General features: G+C 38.5%; 1 protein-coding gene across 1 annotated transcript in view; it reads left to right on the top strand.

Moving 5' to 3' along the window:
• The window catches only part of LOC103698482 (ALBINO3-like protein 2, chloroplastic), an 81,346-nt gene that overhangs the window by 25,500 nt on the left and 33,608 nt on the right, over nt 1-22,238 (top strand). Inside the window, exons 5-7 of the mRNA XM_039120089.3 lie at nt 4,219-4,320; nt 9,021-9,080; nt 9,211-9,276. Of these exons, the coding sequence (XP_038976017.2) occupies nt 4,219-4,320; nt 9,021-9,080; nt 9,211-9,276 (228 nt within the window). The remainder of the gene's footprint in view (nt 1-4,218; nt 4,321-9,020; nt 9,081-9,210; nt 9,277-22,238) is intronic.

The following is a 22,238-nucleotide window of genomic DNA, read 5'->3' as shown; positions in this document are numbered from 1 at the left end:
GAATTACGTTTATAGTGAAATGACAAAAATCGTTCTTCTTTAATTGTTGCTTGACTTTGTATGAAATCCATAGAATTGCAGATTTTTCATTTATATCATGATTTTGCATAGGATGTTTTTTTTGGAAAGTAGCATCTGCTGACAGAATCATTATTCCATCAGTTCCAAATTTTCATTGTCAACTGATCCTCATAATCTATAGAAAAAAGAGTTTTCTTAATGGTGTTTCAGTTGGCTATATGGACTGCGAGGCTGTAGTTACCTGGAGGCTGTTTCTTAGCTAATCTGCTTTTGTTTACTTTCTCACTTGCTTTGTACAATAATGTAATGCCACAAAATAAACAAAGTTAAGTAATGCTACTTTATCATTGGTATAATTTCTAATTTACCAAAATTTGACTATAAAGGGTTGATGATGGGGACATCAGAGCCCCTCATTCAGATGATGGAGTCAATTAGTTGTTTTTATTATTGGTCGAGTCAATTTGGTTAGTTGTTTTTGTTATTGGTCGAGTCAGTTTGGTTAGTTGCTTTTGTTTTAGTTAAGTCAATTGGGTTAGCTGTTAAATCGTGTAATTGGGTCGAGTGATTGGATCGATTTTGGTATGTAATCAATCGGTTGACTTAGTCAATTGATTGAGGGTCCAATTTTGATATGTCGTCAATTGTTTGACCTGATGTAAGGCCTATATAAAGGCCATCCCTCTTATGAATTAGGAGTTGAATGATTGAATAAACCCTAGCCTCCTTTCTTCTTCCTCCTCTCTTTCTCTTCTTCTCTTCTTCTTCCTCCTCTCTTTCTCTTCTTCTTCCTCCTCTCTTTCCTGCAGTGGTCCGCCATCAGCTTGGTATCATAGCAGGCCGACTTTGCCCCTGTTGCCAAAGCCCCGATCCAGTTCTTTTCTCTTCTCTTTCTCGGTTTTCAACAGAAAAGCAAAGGCTTAACAAGCCCCTCCCCTCTCGCCTCGTGCCTTTCTCCCTCCCTCTTGGTTTTCACCAGGAAAAAGGGAAAAACCCCTGCGGCTGCTCCTCCCCACCACCCGTCACTCTCGTGGCCGTGCTCACCCCCCCGCACAACGCTAGCAGTGTTGCCAGCTCGTCCGTGCCGCCCACAGCTGACCTGTGCTTGACCCGCGACGTCACCCCCAAACACTCTCTCCACCTATCCCCTTCTAGCCCACCAGCCCCCACTTCATCAGCCCCCTTCAACCGCAGCCGCCTTCACCGTCGCTCGCCGTTTGTGATTTGCCGCCGGAAGCCGCCACTGGCTGGAGCCCGTGACAGGCCGTCCTGTCGCTGCGGGCCACAGAGCAACACCCACGGTTGCGCGTCCAGTCCGGAGAGGAGTCCCTCCCATGGGGAGTCCGCCGCACGCCGCTGTCGCCCCTGCACGACGCCGCACGCCGGATTCGGAGAAGTCCCGCGCACCTCCGCCACTGGTCTTTCCAAGCTCGAAAAACACGGTAACAGCCTCAACCCACCCATGAAGAAGACGGTGCACAGTCACGGGTCTGTAACGAGTTACCGGAGCAGATCGTGCCCGCTAACCCGACTCTATTGGATATGAGTTTAAAAAAAAAGAAAAAAAAGAGAAAAAGAGGAAAAAAAGAGAAATACTTGTTCATCGTGTTCCTCTGGCCGTGGTTCCCCATGCGTCGTCGTCTACCTTCACCGCGTCACCGGCCTTGCCGCTCTGCCACGCCGTCTTTCGTAACCGCCGAGTCCCGTTTCCTCCTCTATTATCCTTGAAGTTGTCCTCCGTCCCCAGTCGACTCCAAGCTCCTCCGTCTCCTCCGTCGACCGTCGCCCAAAGTCCCCGCCGTCGCCTTCTTCGCCCCGCCTCCCTTCGTTTACCGCCTTCTCCGCCGCCGCCGCTCTCGTTAAAGGTCTTGCCGCCGTTTCCGCCATCCTCCGATGCTGCCATCCTTTGACGCCGCCGCTCACCTCCCTCCATCGCCGCCCGACAGCTGACGCTGGCGGCCGCCGCATACCCCCCCTCCCTTTCTTTCACACCGCATCCCCTCCCCCAACCTCTCCCTCTTCTCCATTTTTCCCCAAAACCTCCTTCACACTGCAGCCCTTCCCCACCTTTCTCACGGGTCTGATTTGTTTCTTAGGCCCGTCTCCTTCCTTCCCCACCTCTTTCTGACTAGCGGCCCACCAAGGCCCTTGGACCCATTAGGCCGCAGGTCCTTCGGGCCCAACTACCCCCACCCCTTCTACCCGCGGGCCTCAACAAGCCCGCCCATCACTTCAAAGCCCGTTTACAGGCCCAAGCCCATGCGCCCCGACTTTACACAGGCCCAACTCGCCATCCCCTTGACCACTGGACCACGCCAGGCAACCACATCAGCTTCATTGTCATGTATGCGTTCACCTTTTTCTTCGTCAACTTCGGTCCCAACAGCCCCACCTTCATCGTGCCTGCAGAAATTTTCCGGCCCGGCCTACACTCGACGTGGTCGAGTTTTTCCCATCTAGAAGGAGTTGATGGGGGCAACAGAGCTCCTCATTCAGATGATGGAGTCAATTAGTTGCTTTTATTATTAGTCGAGTCAATTTGGTTAGTTGCTTTTGTTATTGGTCGAGTCAGTTTGGTTAGTTGCTTTTATTTTAGTCAAGTCAATTGGGTTAGCTGTTAAGTCGTGTAATTGGGTCGAGTGATTGGATCGATTTTGGTATGTAATCAGTTGGTTGACTTAGTCAGTTGATTGAGGGTCCAATTTTGGTATGTTGTCAATTGTTTGACCTGATATAGGGCCTATATAAAGGCCACCTCTCTCATGAATTAGGAGTTGAATGATTGAATAAACCCTAGCCTTCTTTCTTTTTCTTCTTCCTCCACTCTTTCTCTTCTTCTCTTCTTCTTCCTCCTCCTCTCTTTCTCTTCTTCTCCTCCTTCCCTCTCCTCCTTGCAGTGGTCCGCCATCAGTTGAATTATTTTCATAGGTAAGTTTCAGGTATAATTAGTGTGCCAAATCTTGCAGTTGATTATGTAATCATATATTCAGTCTGACTGTCATAGAAGATCGAGTAATTGCAGAAGCACCCAGCACACTTCTAAATAAGGAGAAAATGGAATGCAGCATAGAGGAAAAGCACATTCATCAAAATGATCAGTTGATTGATGATGCTAGTAATGCTTCTTGTTATGGCTGCTGTAGCTAGCAAAAGTCCTGGTATGGTCACAAGAGTTAAGTTGTCATGTTTATTTGTCAAATGACACCCAAAACTCATTAAACTTATGGTAAGAAAGACATATTGTAAGTGGACTTGTTTTTATTTGCAAACTCTGACTCAGGAGTCTGGGTTAAACAGACCATGTCTAGCAGTCAGGTATGCAAGATGACATTTGAGAAGATTCAAAACAAAAATGAAAATGCAATTTGCTTAGAAGATTAACATAGTGAACTTTTGTTTCAGCGGTCTTTTAAAATGCCCTAGACAAAAAAATGGTGAAGTCATTTTGAACAAAAATGATATCTGCTCATTTTACATGTATATACTACAAACAGCAATGAAACAGTATGATGCAAGCCACCATGGAAAATGTGACATATTTGATGCTGCAACAATGATTAGTGCTATGAGCCTATGGGAAATCCTAATTGGCTTGTCTTTCTGTGGGAATGGAAATAACAAGCATCATGTGGGTGGAGTACAAAAAAATATGCAGATTCGGAAGATCACATATGTAATAAAAGTTTTATCTTTGTTTTGCAACGATATGATATTTTGGAAATTGGCTTGTACTTGACCATATACAAATTTATTATCATAGATTTTCTTGGTAGGTTGGATATCTCAAAGATGCAGTAACTTTATTTTGATTATGCATTCTACTTTATTTATGACTCCAAAAGCAATTTTTTTCTTCTGTTCCTTTGAAATATCTGCTAAATATTATCATGTTCGTGCTATTTTTTCCTAGATTGGTCTCTATCCCGGCCACAGTGTTAAACGTGATTTGAATGGATTTATTTGAGAATTTTAAGGAATGAAGAATTACATATGTTTGATGTATCATGGCCTGGTGTTTTGCACTCCAGGATTCAAAATAAATGATTTACTAATTTTCCTAATTGCATACCGAGATGTTCAGATTTCTTTACTGTTTTTTTTTGAAATTCACAAAGTTTTTGTTGGGGCTTGTGAAGCAGTGTTTTCTCCACCTTCCCTTTATCTTGTGTGTAGAGTTTCTAACAAATATTTATTCAGGGTGGCACACTGTGGTTCCAAAATTTGACTGATTTCCCACACGGTATTTTAGGTCCTATCTTTCCTATCCTGATTGCAGGCTTGCATTATATTAATGTTCAGGTACTTATTCATATTCACTTCTCTTTTCTCAAGATCTTTTGATTTGTGCTGTTTTTCCATTCTCATTAAGCATATCATGCTCTGTATGTTATTTTGGCCTATCATCTTAACTATTCGAGAAATAAGTATGGTTAGTAGGGGTGCAAATGGGTCGGGTCTGGTGATGAGTGACCTCGACTCAACCCGGTTCTTTGTTTGGGTCCTAATTTTGGATCCAAACCCAACCCAATAAAAAATTGGATCGGATTTGGTCAGGTCCACCGCTACAATTTTTGACCCAGCGGGTCATTCAGGTCCGAGTCGGGTCGGGTCCATGTATAACTCGGATCCAACCTCAAAATTTGGGTCCGACTCGGGTTTAGTTCGGGTCAAGCCATCCATGGCTTCAGAAATTATTTGCACCTCCGCGGGCCTAAATAATTTTATAGATTCGGGTTGGGTCGGGGCGGGTCGTAGGATTGAAAATTCAAAATTATCCAAATTTCAAATAGAATGGGTTGGGTTGGGTCGGGTCTGAATTCAGTAAACCCAGACCCGACCTAGAAAAGAGAATGAGTTTAATTTTAGGACCCGACCCGACCCGACCCCACGGGTCCTCCAAAATGTATCGGCTTGGGTCACGGGTCAACTTGGCTGATTTGCAGCCTTAATGGTTATTGACATTGTTCAAGGTGCCTTTAAATTGTGTTATATGATTCAAAAATGTACTATATTGTTTCGGGTCCTCAAAGGAAATGAAGATTTCATATTTTAAAATTTAGACTATTGCAATAGCTGTCTGCTTTTCTGTACTCTAATGCCTTTCTTTCCACAAAGGATAGTTGCTCAAGTATTTTACTATTTTGATCTAGTTGTTCTGATTATTCCTTTAAGAAAGGTTGGTTAGTTCAATTGGTCAATCATGTTTGAAAATTAATTGGATACATATTGGTCTTGTATGTCATAAATGAAAGATTAATCTATATATTACAAAGCATTGTTTAAGAAGGCTTTTTGATGCTTTTATCAGGGAGGTGGGGGGTATTGAGTTGGGCGGCGTGCTGTTAAAGGTGCCTGACAACTTCTCATGTTTAACACTTTTATAAGTGAGGCCTGCATGAGCTGCACACCATACTCCTTAACTTATGCATAATGGGAGGCATGTCAGGCTTTGATTATCTTGATAGACAATATAAAGAAAGAGTACGCATATATCATGAATTTATTTGCCGATTGGCATGGCACGACATAACAAATACATACCGAGCTCACGCCTTGTTAGCATGTGGCCTTAGCGTGGCATCAGCTGCATGCTATTCTCTCAGGTTGCTGTGCTAGTGTGTTCCACATTGCAAAAATGCTTGGAAAAACATAGAACATGGTGTGCCACTGCCAAGCCAATTGGCCCTTGGTAGCCAGAATCTTCTATATAGTTTAATGCACCGTACCCACTTCTAATAATTCCCAAATATCGAACCCACATCTGCTTCCTAAGTGCTTCATCATTAAAACTGTTTTGAAAAGGATTCACTTCCCTATACCCACACTTGCACTTGCTCTCGCTCACGATTCTGGCAACTAAGGGTTGGCCATGGGCACACGATATTTCAGTCTTATACTTCATTAACATCCATGCGCGCATGCATAAATAGGTATTCAAATTCCAATCCGAAGTGTAATAAGAAGAGGGGTGGCAATGTTTAACTTGTTTAACCTGTTTAACTTGCTTCAACCCATTGTAGGTTGGGTTAGGTTACTTGTTTGATAAAATGGAGAGGTTCGGGTTTAGATTTTTGACTTGTTTAATGAACAAGTCCGGTTTGGGTTAACATAGAGACTATCCTGTATCCTACCCGACTTGTATTTAGTTTGACCCGGCCCGATTGCCCTCTAAATAACATATTTATTATATGCTAATCATAAAGATGATTTGGATCCCTAAAACCATCCTAAATAACATATTCATTATATGCTAATCATAAAGATGATTTGGATCCCTAAAACCATTAGTACATTTATTGTATGAAAGATTTTTATTTTTCTAGTTCATAGCAAAGTCCAAATGCAGCATCCACACCGTTCTTGCTTGTTTTCAAATTATTTATCTTAGTTTTTTTGATCATAAACATTTTATGATGTAGTAGCAATATTCTTCTGAATAACTATGGGATTCTTGAATTATTATTTCCTTGGCCACTTGTTTCTCCTATAACTCATTACTGCCAAGCAATCAAATTAATTAAGAATTATTCAGTTTATGCAATTCTTACTATTTATTTGCAGATTATCTATCATTCAACAATCACTTATCACAATTTAATGGCCTTGCATTACTGCTGGTGCTTTGCATGAATAAATTTATAAATATATAAATAATCTTATATTGCTCTTTTTAGCTGAAGTATTCCTTGATTGTGAACCTGTGACTATGTTTCTGGGAAATCCATGAGGCTTCCACCTTATGCATCAAGGCCTATGCGCGACTTCATTGGGAGTTTAAAACATTTGTTTTTCTGAATGTTGTAACAGGGAAATAAGATTGTTGTCCGAGGTTTCATGTGCCAGCCCATGCCAGCATCAGCATGGGTCAGCACAACATGGGTCGGCACAACATGCATTAAATCCTTTTCCAGCTTTTTTAATAAAAAGAATTTTAAACACATTTCTTGGATAACTTTTTATTTCAACAAAGCAGGAAATGCCATGGCACAAGCCAATGACGCTTAAATCTATGCTTTTGTCTTATATTGATGGCAAAAACCACCTTAGCTCAGATGAAAGGGTGGAACCTTGGCATTAAGTTGGCTAGCGGTTACCAAAGAAGACCAACCTTGGAGACGAATTCCAAAATTTAACTAACATAGGAACAAGTTGCAAAGGAGGCAGAAAATTGATGTAGATTGGTGTCTGTAATATCAAATAGTAATATCATATTTTTATAAATCAAGGCTACTTTTTGATGTTATGGTGTCTGTAACATCATAATGGGTAATGATAGTGAATGTGATCTGTGTGTAAATATATACCAAAACATCTTTGATCCATCTGTGGAAAATTTGACTACCCCATTTCATAATAATTAGAATTAAATATTTATTATTATATGCTCTATATAGTTAATCTTGGTCGGCTGGATTAGGAGTGGTTATAGAAGTGGCATAGGTTGTTCTTTGCAAAATTAGATGTAAGAGTACCTAGGAAGCATGCCCTGGTGTCGTTTAATTAAATGCTCAAGATCCTCTTGTTTGAGGTTAGTATTTTCTTTCTTATAAATCATTTAGGTGTGTGATTTTAGAAAAGTGTGTTACATTGACTTAGATGACAAAGCAACATATAAAATAATGAAGTTTAAACTCAGCATATAGTTGTTGCATCCAAAGTTTGCCATATTGGGTGTACCATATCGTACTTGGCATACCGTACCATATTGGATGTACTGTACTGGTACACAGTCTCGTACCATACGGACATTGTAATAAGATTGTACCGATACGGGGTTTAGTACCAAGATGACAAACTTTGATTGTAACATTAGATGATCTTAGAAGCAGGTCCAGGAACCAGAGCAAAATACTGGAGTTTGTGCACCAGCCACATTAGAAGACCCTGGTTAGTGGCTACTGAGGTTTAAACGACTTTTCCCTTGCATAGGGTGGTTGAAACTTCATGATTTGTCTCACTAATATATTATTAACTTCTTTTGTATCCCTTGCTTTATCTATTTTGTCTACATAATAGAGGCTTTAGATGAAGCATCTAAGTGCCATTTTTTCAGATATGCAAATCAAAACCATTGCTTTTGCATGCCTCATTCCTTTTTAAAGCCCTTGAAAGGTTGAGAAGTTTCAATTTAGTGCATAATCTACCTAATAAAATGTTTTATCTTGAAGTTTGGTGCATGGCTTGTTTTTGTGTTATTCACAAATCTTTGTTAGCTTTCTTGTTGCAAACAGTTTTTGATATATTTATCTGATTGATGCTCTTCTTAGCATAAATAAATAGTCTTCTTTATAACTAGATCTAGATGTGTAATCAGTCTTTCTATAATGTAATGCGTAAGGCTTGTGTCATTGCATGGCTTTGAGGATGGCTGATCAACACCCTTATTTTCTATGCCTACATCCACCTTGATGTGTCCATTTTATTTCCCTTCTGTTCTGATATAGACAGCCCTCTTGATTCGTGTATTTCTTCCTGTAGCAAAGAGAAACAAGAGGAGTGCACCAAGAAAAGTGACAATGCATTTATTGTTTCAAAAAAATAATAAAAATTTTCTTTAACTCGATTGGATGACAGGCTCACAGCCATCCATCCACTAGCATGCATGTAATGTATAAGTTAGTGCTTCATCTTCTGCCATAATAGATGATTGCTTAGCTGCTGATTTCAGATGTAACTTTAAGTTTCTGATATAATCAGAATCTGATGCCTAGCTATCTTCATGTGTTTTCCTGGCTTCATTTCATTATAATATCTCTGCCTTCTCATCTGATGCATGTATACCAGCTGCTAGATTGTACACCTTTATATCATTTGTATGTTAGATACTGATGGACACACTTGTGATGTATATCTTCAATCATGACATTTTTTGTATTTGCATGTGCCCTTCTTCTCCAGTAATGTGGTGTATATATAATGGATTATAGCTTTATACTTTGCTGAGCTTTTGACAAGCATTACATAGGGTATAACTGATCTTGATTTGTTGTTTTTCTCAGATTTCTTTCCAGACATTTAAGTTTGAGAACTATCGTGGAATTTTAGGCCTACTGGTAAAAGTGAGTTGGCAAAATATGACCTTCTTAATTATGTATCATTGTGATTGTATTGATCCAGATATTTTGTCTTTATTTTCTGTATCCTTTTATTGTGTTTTAAGTTATAAAGAAGGTGTAACTTCTCTGGCAGTACTACAAATTATATCTGGATATTCTCGCCATCCCTTTACTTCTTATTGGATTTCACATTCCTCAGGTTAGTTACTCTATTGGTGAGATGCTTTTTTTTTAATCTCTATATAGTATTCCTTTCAAAAATGTTTTGTTATTAAATGGTCAAGATGTGGATTTCTGAAATTCATGACAAAACTAGTGAATATTTTTTCAGTTATGTACCTTTGATGTGTGATGCCAGCTTCATTTCATCTAGATGGGGAGCTTGCATTATTATAATGTTAAATCATTAATGCAGGATGCCTTTTTATATAATTAGCTGTTTGTCTTTTGAGTTTTAACATAACAAAAAGAAGTCAATAGACTCAATACATTGTGGAAGATAGTTGCCGTCAAGGTGCGGATGTGGGAAGTAGTATGTGAAGTTGTGAACACAGCAAGGCATAACTGGTGAAAAATATCCATTATGCAACAGCACACAAATCTTCAAAAAACATGCATGTAAATTGTAATACTCGAGAAATCACTTAGGTCATGGTGTAAGTAGGTTTATTTGATTTTTTATTTTTACTTTCAGTTAACTTTGCTTTTTATTGAGTATTATAAGTTTTGTACTTAAGTTTCTTGGAAGAAATCTAGGATTGTTTATGTTTTTGGGATTTTCATACTCAATTGTGGGCCTATTTATTTAGTGAGTTTCTAAAACTTATTTCTAGTGGGAATATCATTCAAAGGTCCTACTTTGGGTTTAGCTTGGATTGGGAGAGTTTTAAATTCATTAGGATTGTGATCTGAAAGGAATTTTTTGGTATTGGGATCCTTTGCAGTTATGAATTTTGCTATTTTAGGAAAGCCATTATTTTTTTTTTTTGAGGGAAGTGTCAAGGAAGTCTGCAGAATCATCCTGGTTAATAAAGGAGTCATATATAATACACTCATAAGGTGTCTAGCTACAATCAGATTTCATGATGAATATTGAATAGATTGAAGTTCTTCCCCCACCCCGCTCCATTACATTTTAAAATTTCTATCTTCTCTTCTTTTTGCCGTGATTTCTCTCTAATCTCTAGTCTTCTTTCTCTCATGCTCTCCTTTTTCTTCTTCTCATCCTCCAGTTGCTCTTTTTTGCCCATTTTACTATAAAGAGTAAAATCAGATCAATATATAGGTCTAAGAATTATTTTTACAATTTAATTCATTTACAGCAGTTCGACTGTGTGCTAGACAACATCCCATTGTCTTTTATGTTCTTCCAGGGTGTTTTCCATCTGTATCTAATTTCATAGAAATAATAATAGATATGGTTTCCCTGGGAACTATGATTGGCAGCTGCAAATGGTGTGCTCCCTTTTCTTCTGTTGACAAAGATGGGCCAAGTCGTAGTATTTGACCTAGATCGGACCGTTTCGTGGGACTGAAAAGCCAATGATCTAGCACCCTATTCAGTCCAGGTTTGTAGTGGCATAGGTTCTGCATCTAACCCGGTTACAATTGGATCAAACCTGCTAGGTTTCCAGGAGACCGACAAACCAGCCGGTTTGTATTATTCAGTGAATTGAACCCCTAACCACCTTATGCAACCACCTTTCCACCCACTAACAAACATTTCATAATTGTTTTATAGTGATGATTTATTAGGTCATTACTGAATGAAGTTTCTTCAAGAAGGTGTAGCCAAAGTTTGCCGTCTCAGTACTGGACCCTGTACTGGTGCTATGCTAGCATAATGTTGGTACGGTATAGTACAGAATTTTTTTAGCGTATCGAGTGTCGGTACGCTACCTATACTGCATACCGAAATTGAACTAGTATGGTACGATACGCCCCATACCGCCTAGTTCGGGCCAGTACAACATACCTTGAGTGTAGCATTTTAATAGTCAAATTGTTCTCTTGTTTGTAGAAAAAGAAAAATATATATACTTTATTCTAATCTTTATATCAGTTCAAAATATTACTATTTAAAATAATTGAAAGATATCAAATAGTTCTACATATTTTCCTACTTTATGTGCTTTTTTGTTATAACTAAACTAAATGATTCATAATTATTTTATTATGCTGCAATTAGAGAGTAGTGTTGCATATAGATCCTTATGATCTAAAGTATAGTATTTAAAATATTTATCAATAATTATATATGTATATGTTTCTCACATTATATCTATTTTTTAGAAATTCTTAATATATTTTAATATAAACCCTGTTTGACCAATTGACTCGGTGATCGGACCAGCGGCATGGTGACCCAGCTCCTTGACTAAGTTGGTCTGTGGTCCAGGTGTAATAACTGTGGCCAAGCCCATGAAGAAAAACTCGATGCCTAGGAAATGAGACACCACAAGTATTAGCCGCACTGCATCAACAATGAATCTAGGGGCATAATCAAACCACATGCTATCTTGGTAATGGAACAAGCATAAGCAGCAAGTTTGCAACTCGGTTACATTCTTGACGTATATGAGCTGCCTTCCAGCCACTCAGATTTGCACCCAGAGTGAACAGGTTATGGATGTAAGGATGCGCACAATTTGCTAGCCTAGTATGAGTCAAGGAGATGACCATGGAGGAGTCTCCTTCAAGCTAGAGTCAGGCATACCGCATACCCAAGTAGACAATTGTTCGACCGTGGGAATAGATCTAGACTGTAGAGGTATTGCACCGGCTGCTACTGCTTGACCCTGATAATGATAATCTCTAACGACAAAGCCACCCTGATAGTATCTTTCCTTATCACCCATCAAAAATAACTTTTATCCAGGTTGTGGAGGTAGCCATTGGATAATTTGGTTTTGAGGACAATGGTTGGTGCCCTAGGTGGCTAGATGGCTCAGGTCATTTTATAGAGGTTGGAATTGAGATTGATACTCAGCAAGCCTCAAGATAGTCCAGAAAATAGAGATAGGACCTTGCTGTAATCCTTGACATATGGTGCTATTTCTCTGATTCCATAGTCACCACATGGTGTAGGAAATCACAACACGTTACTATTCCCAAATTTTAATAGCAGTTGACCTCTGATGAACAAGGAAATCCAATAAGTACCCCAATGAATATTGTCTCTATTCATTGGCGATATGCAAAACAGATATTCCATAAGCAAATATTCCGCCCTGCCATAGCATGAGGACAGGAGAGCGGAGCACATTGAAGGGTTTCTCTGTTGAGGCTACATCTGATACATGTTCCTTGCCCAAGTCCTCTAATTTCCGGATCATCCACCGAAAGAATGCCATACCGGGAAACCTTCTATAGGAAACCCTAGATTCTATGATGAACCATAAAGTTTCCAAATCCAATGACAATTCTAATGAGTATTATGGAGGCCTGTTTTATGGGGCGAGACTTTATAGGACCTTGCAGTGGCAATAGTCTTCTTGAAACCCTCCGCCTGACACAATGTGAGTTGGGAAATTTCTATCTAGTTAATATATAGTCAGCAGTAAAAAATTGATATAAGACATTTCATTATTCATTTTCTATTTCTCTTAAGGACTTGACTTTAACCGACCAGCTTCAGAACAAGAGGGCTATGAATGTTGAAAGTAGTTGGTTTGGCTACCATTGGATGAAACATCAATCCAAAAATGTTGGTCTAGTCCCCTCAACCAACCACCTAATGGTAATTTATCAACGATTATAGAACTGCAATGCCAAAATATCTTTTTGCAAACCTGATGAGTTAGCAAGAGGGATTACAAGACAGCGACGTATGGTACGCCGTACCGACCTGAACTAGACAGTACGAAGTGTACCGTACCGTACTAGTTCGGTATCAATATCCGGTACGGGTGGCATACCGATACTTGGTATGCCAACAAAAACTCCGTTTCATACTATACCGACTCTGTGCTAGTGTGGTACCGGTATAGGGTCCGGTACCGAGATGGTGAACCTTGTAACCAAGACTCACTGAAAGAGTATTTACTTCTCACAACTTGATTCCAAATATTCTGAGGATCAAGAATCAATTTCATTGTTGGTCTTGTCATAAGAGCTGTAGACAGTAGGTGTAAGCTAGAAATTCCTAATCCTCAACATTCTTTGGCCTGCATACAACTTCCTATGAAACTAAATGCTAGCATGCTTATCAATTGTATGCCCCCAAAGAAAAGATTTGCAAAACTTGCCTAGCCATTGGATTATACCCATAGGTATGACACTGTTGGATAGGAGATGGGTTGCGGCACGCACAATCACAGATTTTCGCAAGCATGCCTGACCAGCAAAGAATAGACACCTCCACTTCCAGGCATCCAATTTCCCATAAGAGCTGATTGGAATTGGTTGAAATCTTAGTGACTTGGTTTCTTCCCAGTTATAATGACTCCCAAGTAGTGCCCCAAAGTAGCTGTCTTTTGCACACCAAGTTCCATGGCCAACCTATCAGCAATCAGCACTGTTGTTCTTCATTCTAGGACTAAACAAAACTTTCAACTTTGACAGGTTGATTCTCCAGCTGGACACCTTGCAGTAAACAGCCAAAACTCTATTCAGCTTCCGACATTCCCTGATTGTTGCTCTTGACAGAGTTAAGCAATAATCTACAAAAAGAAGATGAGAGATATGGTGCTCAAGTCTCCCTATACGGAACCCATGCAAAGAGCCTCCCCCCAGAGCTCAATTTAACATAGTTGAGAGGAAGTCAACAGCTAAGAAAAAATAAGGGGACAATGGGCACCCTATGCAGGCCATCCATTGACTGGAATGAAGGTGAGGGTGTTCTGTTCATAAGAATAGAAAATAATGGATATTTGATATACCCTGCTACCCATTCTTTCATTGATAAGGATTTAGGAATTTTTCGCTGACAGCATTGAGATAAAATATCCAATACACTCTATACTCTCCATATCCAATTTCAAGGCCACAACTCTTCTAGTGTCTATCAATTTCATGATAAAATGAGCAGCTATCTGCTGACCATCATGAAGCCTACTTGGTTTTCACAGATCAGAGCTCCTAGGACATTGCTTAACCTCATGCCAACAACTTGGCACCACTTATAGACTGTATTAGAGAGACTGATTGGTCTATAATGACCACGTTCAGTAGGGTTTGAGATCTTAGCGATGAGAGTTGCAAATGTTGTCTTCCATGCTTGTGGCATCTGACTGGTACAGAAGAAGTGAACTCCCTTGACAACTTCCTTCTTATTGTGCCTCCATGGTGGTCTTGAGCTATCATGGTGGAGCCTCCTTCAGGTTTTCATATGAAAAGAGAAAATTCTCATATCACGATCTTTTTGCAAGGAGCCATGCTGTTACTGTCACCCCTCTGTATCCCTTTGTATCCCTTTGATAATCCTTTTCTGTCCTTTTTATTGTAATCTTATAACTCTTGATGAAAAAGAGAACAGTTTTTCACTTTTTGGTCTTATGAAGAGAACTATGGTGCTTGTTGGTTGATTGCCTTTAGGATGTATATCATGAAAAAATTCTTTTGCCCATGGCATGTTTATATCAAACCTTGGATACTCACATTTTTCTGGAGTTTCAGGTTTAACTAAAGACCTAGATGCACATCACAAAGGCCTTCCATTACTGCCATAATTTGGATTCACTAATAATGGGGGACAGTTTACAAAATCTTAATATAATTTCAGATGATATGTTATACTTTTTCTTTTTTTTGTTGGGACAACCCTTAAAACATCCCTTGGCTACACATTTCCTTGTGGATGTGTATTTTGTGACTATTATAGGATCCGTTGTTGCATATGTTGGTTTTGGTGACTATTATTGTCCTTCATTTTTTTTTCAACTTCTCCAACAAACTATCTGGAGTTATGTTCTATTCTTTAATGTCATTTGAGGACATGAAGGTTTCATCTCTGGAACCTCAAAATCAAAGTGAATATCTAGGCATTAAATTGCGGATGAACTGTTGAACATGCTAACCTACTTGACATGGATCTCAGGCAAGATGAAAATGAGGTATGTTGATAAGTCTAGTTGAACTATATCAAAGGGACCCAAGATATGATCAATTTGAATCTGACGACACCTGTCTCTTCTCATGGTTTCCCTTCTCAATGGATTTCATGGTTAGTAGCAGGTTACTTTCTTTGAAATGAACAACTAGTTCTTGGCTGTTATAGAGGTAGTTTCTCTATCAAGAGATAATAAATCATTGTGTGCAGATAGTCTGATAATTACACTGTTCTCAGAGGCATGTGGGAGCAGCTTAGCTTTTTCCTACCAATTTCAACTTATTTTGCAAAAGGAATCTGAAAGATGCTCAGAAGCATGCAGAGATCATAAGCTTTTCTAAAATCTAGCCAATGTTTTATCTAGGATATTGGTATATGTGTGTCAAGATCTATGGCATGCTAGATTTTGGCTACCATATATTAATTACTGCAAAGACATGGTCATAAGTTGGCATCTGTCCTTCTCAGGCAAGATGAAAGTGAGGTATATTGATAGTGGTTTAGTTGAATTAGATGGAAGGGATCCAAGATATGATCAGCGTGAAGCTAATGACACTTGTGTTGTGTCATGTTTTCCCTTCTCAATGGATTCAAGGATTATAGCAGGTTGATTTCTTTGATATTCGCAGTGGATTCTTGGTTGTTATAAAGGAAGCTAGTCTATCAAGAAAGAGCAAATCATTATGTGGGGACACTTCAATGCAAGGTCTGCTCGACCAGTATTGGGGCCTGTACCAGCCAGCTATCGGTTCGGTACAGTATGAAAGAATAGATGCCCTACAAGCCAATCGCAATATGTATTGCGAAGGATTTTTCTTTTGATTTGTCCAAATCATGTACATGATATTTAATTATGAATAAAGGCATTGTGTTTCATCATACGCTGCTTATTATATTTGTGATGAACCCCTTAGATTAGGAAAATGGTTTTAAGGCTACCTAAAATCCTAAAATCCTAATCTTAAATATTTCCAGTCGTTGGTACATTGAGTCGGGGATCAATGCTACCAGATAGACTGGCACGTCTTATGTATGCTCGATGCAGAGGATGATTGATCTCACAATCACTTGTGTGGAGACACTAATACAAAGATTTGGGTGCTCATTAGAAGAATGAGTTCATTGAATTGACCTATGAAGAGAAATCTTATGAAGTCTTACATGTCAAAAGATGATTCTCTTAGTGGGAGTTGTGCAACTGATCCTTTGACCTGAGATCACCATTGGTATCTTGTGCACATGAACCCATGTTTTGGTTCACACTCATTCATAACTTTAAGTTGTGTACGGGATCTTCTGGATATGGTGAATTGTGTACGAAGATTATGAGTAGATCAACAAGGAATCAATTACTTCTAGTAAGAGAAGATAGCATCCCATTTATTCTAATCATATGATAATTCAGGGAGTCTTTGATCAAAGCAAGATGAAAATTAGAAAGAGTTTCTAATATTTCATGATTCAAATTATCATTAGAAGATTAAGAGAAATATGAATATGAAATTGAGTTTGACATACATTCACTCATATACATATTCAAGATGTAGTTTGATTGAAGGATTGAATTGCACGGTAACTTGCCATTGAAGGGTATTTTTGGTATTTCCACCAAATTCCATATTTTCGGTTAGACATGACACGTTGCTAGATGTCAATCTTGTCTTATAGGTTTGATCGAATTAAAGAGTTTAATTCGATTACCAATTAGAAAGGATTCTAATTGTTAAGTTCGGGATCGCACAGTTTGGACCTAAATCGATTAGAAGAGTTCTAATCAAGTTGGGTCGACTCGCCCTCACATCTATTGCTGGCTAAGTATGGAACCCAATGGGTCACACACAAGAAAACTTATCAAGGGTCTAATTGGATTAGATCATGTTTGCAAGATAAACATCCTAGCAGGTGTTGCAAACCCTTAGCTCCTGATTCGAATTGGATTCGAATATGATTCTTAATTGATCTAATTTGATTAGATCGTATTCTAATATAGGTTAGCCAAGAGTTGGGACCTAATTGGCTTGTTTTGAGTCTAATTGGATTAGATTTGATAAATCATTCAATTTAGACCGTAGATCTTGATCTACCGTTGGTTGAAGATATAATGGTGATTTGGTTTGAACCCAATTGAATTGGGTTAGATGTGGCTTTTAATCATGACCATTGGATCTTCATCAGCCATTGGATGAAGATATAATGGGATGATTGGATGGCACCATGAAGGAGAACCATTGGATCATCCTAGAGCCGTTGGATGATCACTTAATTCCCTTCATGATGGCGCCTTGATCCTTAGCCCTTAGATCATGTGATAATGCTTTAAAAAGAGGGATTCATGGCTGAGGCGTGATGGACTTGTGATGTTGACTTGGTCAACATCACATAGCATGAAGGGAATACGGTGGAAATGAAGTGGAGCCCCTTGAATTGGATAAGGATGAAACGCCTTATCCAAACTACACTCCACCGCATCACCTTCTCTCCTCCTTTCTTATGACGCCATTTTTTTTAGCCATTGGATGATCATTGGATTTTGATCAATGGACAAGGTTGGCACCTATTTTTCATGCGTGAGAAGGGAGGGGACCACATGGCGTTTGGATAAGAATGAAGCGCCTTATCTAGCGCTTCATCTTAATCACGCCTCTTCATGAATACGCCTTCCTTTTTTTGATAAGCGCTCTTCATGAATGATCACACCCCTTCATCAAGGGACATGTGGATGAGATGCGTCCTTTTGACATGCATCCGTAAGCCATCTATAAAAAGAAAATCATTCCACCGTATTTTTCATCCAACTCTCTCTCTCCCTCATCTCTTCTTTCTTACAAGAGTGTCTCTTTCTAGCATTGCTTCTAAGGTGTCCTAAGCTAAGACAAGGAGGTCTTCTTTAGGACAAAAATATCAGAAGTAATTTTAGAAAGTGAAAGAAAATTAGAGAGGAAAGAAAGCAAGCCAATTGAGTTCTTTAGAAGAATTCTGCATTAAGGATCAAAAGTCTTTAGAGCTAAAGTCTTGATCAACTTTTCGTGTGGATCACCATTGGAGGGCGGACACTTGGACGCCTCGTGGAGATTGTACACTTTGGATTAGCGTTTGAGGTACTCTACTAATTCTGCATTTATATTATGTCATTTGATTGTAATCATTAAGGTGATCTAGGCTTAAAAGGGTTTCATGCATAGGGACTTTATTAAGAAATTTTTAGAATTCCTAGCTTCCACTGCCTATTAAGACATGCTAGAACCCTACAGTGGTATCAGAGCCGTCCTTAATTGGTTCAATCAAATAATTATGCATGATGTATGATTATTAATTTACTATGAGATAGTAATGTCATATGCTTAGTGAAATGCTGAAATGTATGATTGATATATGATGTGATATGTAATAAAATGTCATGATATGAAATTTTCCATATAAAGATATGTTGAAGCATATTAATTGATTCAATCATTTACTTATGATTTGTACATGCTATGAGATAGCCATGATGCATGATAGTTTATTTTAGACATGTTAAACATATGTTACAATTAAAGAATGTGCTAGAGACTAGTAAGCCCTCAATAAAAATTATATTAAGTCATAGTGTTGAAAAACTTTGGGCTAACCCATTTTAGAACAATTGATCTAATTAGTGTCTAAGGAAAGCACTAAAGGTGGTTCTTTAATTAGGACCTTACTTTCTGAGTAAGGGGAGCCTCCCACCTGCTTACCTGGCCAATTGTTTGATTGCCTATTATGGATAAGCTTAATGTTGATATAACACTATTGATAGCCTTCCTTCATGCCTGGACATTATTATGTTAAGATCCATACTAGTTTGTTGTGCTAACACGAGGCTTACTATGGGGACGGATTTTATATTGTCTTGGTGCATTAAAATGCTTATGGTATATTTTAATATATTGCTTTGTTGTGCAACCACAAGGGCAATATTATTCGAATATGACTATATGGAAATGAAGGGTTTGACTTAACTAAAACATTATTATTTGTTGTGCTAACATAAAGCAATAAGTATTTTAAGAGGATAGGATAAAGTTGGGAATTGCATGAGATGCAATTGAAAAGAGTTTCCTACTTTTGAACTCATAAGGGTTTGTTGTATAACCACAAGGCTTTTATGAAGAATTAGGATCTCAACCCTACTAAGAAAAATTAGGTTTTCTCGTTTATCATAGGAGAGGGCTATGATATTCGATAAAAATAGTGGGAGTAACAATTAGATAAAGTCATTGTCTAATTGTATATATGTCATCATTATTGGTTTGCTTATGTTAGTTTTGTTCTTTGCTTATGTACAATTAATTCTATATTAAATGACATCTTCACTATCACTAAGAGGCATCTTAGATGTCAATAAGTTGATCGGTCCTAACTATGTGGACTGGTTGAGGAATCTGAAAATTGTACTCGCTCAGGAGAAAATTTTCTATATACTTGAAACCCCTCATCTTGGAGATATAGTGGATAATGCTACTGAAGAGGAGGTTGCCACACATAAGATGTGGAAGAATGATAGTTTGACTGTCAAATGTATCATGCTGGCCTCTATGTCAAATGAATTACAAAGGCAGTATGATAGCATGGATACTCTCTCTATACTTCTTAATTTAAAGGAGCTATATGGAGAGCAGAGTAGAACTGCTAGATATGAGATATCTAAGCAGTTATTTTGTGCAAGGATGAATGAAGGGACATCCGTGCAAAACCATTGTCTAATGGTTATAGACTTAATCACCAGATTAAGTTAATTAGGTTTTGCTATGGACAGTGAGCTCAATCAGGATTTGATCCTGCAATCACTACCTGATTCATTCTCTCAGTTTGTAGTGAATTTTCACATGAATAAGCCGAACGCCTCCCTGCCTGAGCTGTTAAATATATTAAAGACAGCTGAGATCCATATCAAGAAGGAAAAGGGTCCGATCCTTCTTGGTGATAAGGGTTTAAGGAAGAAATCAGACAATGAGGGTTTTAAGAAAAGGTTGAACCCTAAAAGTAGCAAGATCAAGAAGAAGGAAAGAAAATCTCCGGAACAAGTACTTGTTTCCACTGCGGCAAGGAAGGCCACTGGAAGAGAAATTGCAAGAGTTTTCTTGCAAGTATGAAGACCGATGCAAGAGTTGCATCGAAAGGTATGTTTATGTTACATGCCAACTTGTCATTAAGTTCTTCAAATTCAAATTCATGGGTATTGGATACTGGCTGTGGTTTTCACATTTGCAAATCTTTGCATGAACTACAGAAAATTAAAATTTTGAAGAAAGGTGACTTCGAGCTTTATGGCGCTGGAGGAGAGTCCATCCAGGCTGAAGTTGTTGGAACCTACAACTTGGAGTTACCTTCGGGAGAGCTCCTGCAATTAGAAAATTGTTATTATATGCCCAAAATTATTAGAAATGTAATTTTCATTCCTTTGTTATTAAAGAAAGGTTTTGAAATTAATGGAAAGGGCAATGGTTGCTCTATTTATTTTTCTAATAAGCATCTTTGCAATGGCATTATGGAAAATGGTCTTCTAATTTTATTACTTAATGACAATGTCTTTCATATTGATAAAAGCAATAAAAGAAAGAGAGAAAGTGAATAATACCCTCCTTTGGCATTGCCGACTTGGTCACATAAGTGAATCAAGGATTAACAAGTTATACAAAGAAAAGTTCTTTGATCCTTATGATTTTGAATCATTAGGAACTTGTGAATCTTATCTTATGGAAAAAATGACCAAGTCTCCATTCACTGGACATGGAGAAAGGGCAAGTGAGTTATTAGGACTTATACATACAGATGTATGTGGTCCTATGACAACTCCAGCTAGAGGTGGATACTCTTTATCACATTCACGGATGATTTATCAAGGTTCGGATATGTGTATTTTATGAAACATAAATCCGAAGCCTTTGATAAATTTAAAGAGTATCAAAGTATGGTTGAAAAACAAACTGAAAAGTGTATTAAAATCCTTCGATCTGATCGAGGAGATGAATACCTTTCTAGTGAGTTTTTAAATCATCTTAAGGAAAAGGGTATTCTCTCTGAATGGATACCTCCTTATACGCCACAATTAAATGGTGTAGCCGAACGGAGGAATCATACTTTATTAGATATAGTACGGTCCATGATGTGCTTTACATTCCTATTTCATTCTGGGATTTTGCCCTAGAGACTGCTGCACTAATATTAAACAGGGTACCTTCTAAGTCTGTACCTAGCACTCCATATGAGATATGGAGAGGTAAGAAGCCAAATCTTAAGTATCTTAAGATATGGGGCTGTCAAGCTTATGTCAAAAGAAATTTTCGATACAAGCTAAGTGCTAGATCAGATAAATGTATTTTTGTAGGTTATCCTAAAGGTAGTATATGATACATCTTCCATCATCCTACCGAACAAAAGTTTTTTTAGGAAGGCATGCCACTTTCATGGAGAAAGAGTTTTTCTTTGAAAAGTGCAAGGATAGAAGAATTGAACTTGAAGAAGTTCAAGACTTACAAATAGATACATAAGATATTCCTCAACCAGATGTACCCATTGATAAGGTACAACCACAACACACATCTCCTTTCCAAAGTTCAGATAGAGTGCGAAATACACCTAAGAGGTATGGGTTTATTATTGAGAATAATGAAGCCCACATCATTGAAATGATGATCCTTTGACCTATTCGGAAGCTGTCATGAGTAGCGACTCTAACAAATGGCTGGAAGCCATGAAATCCGAAAGACTCTATGTATACCAACCAAGTATGGACTTTGGTTGATGCACCAGAGGGTGTAAAATCCATAGGTTGCAAATAGGTATATAAGAAAAAGATTGGAGCAGATGGCCAAGTAGAAACCTACAAGGCTAGATTGGTGGCAAAAGGTTTCAGGCAAAAACAAGGAATTGATTATGATGAAACTTTTTCACTAGTAGCTATGTTCAAATCTATTCGGATTTTGCTTGCAATAGCTGCATACTATGATTATAAAATCTGGCAGATGGATGTCAAAACCGTCTTCCTTAATGGTCATCTTGAGGAAGAGGTTTACATGACACAGCCAAAAGGATTTGTCTCAAGAGGGAGAGCAAATCAAGTATGCAAGCTTAAGAGATCCATTTATGGA

Source organism: Phoenix dactylifera, chromosome 13 (assembly GCF_051530095.1).
Source record: "Phoenix dactylifera cultivar Ajwa chromosome 13, Ajwa_hap1_PhDact_Kaust_v1.1, whole genome shotgun sequence".
Classification (NCBI taxonomy): domain Eukaryota; kingdom Viridiplantae; phylum Streptophyta; class Magnoliopsida; order Arecales; family Arecaceae; genus Phoenix; species Phoenix dactylifera.
This window is presented reverse-complemented; position numbering and strand designations above follow the sequence as displayed.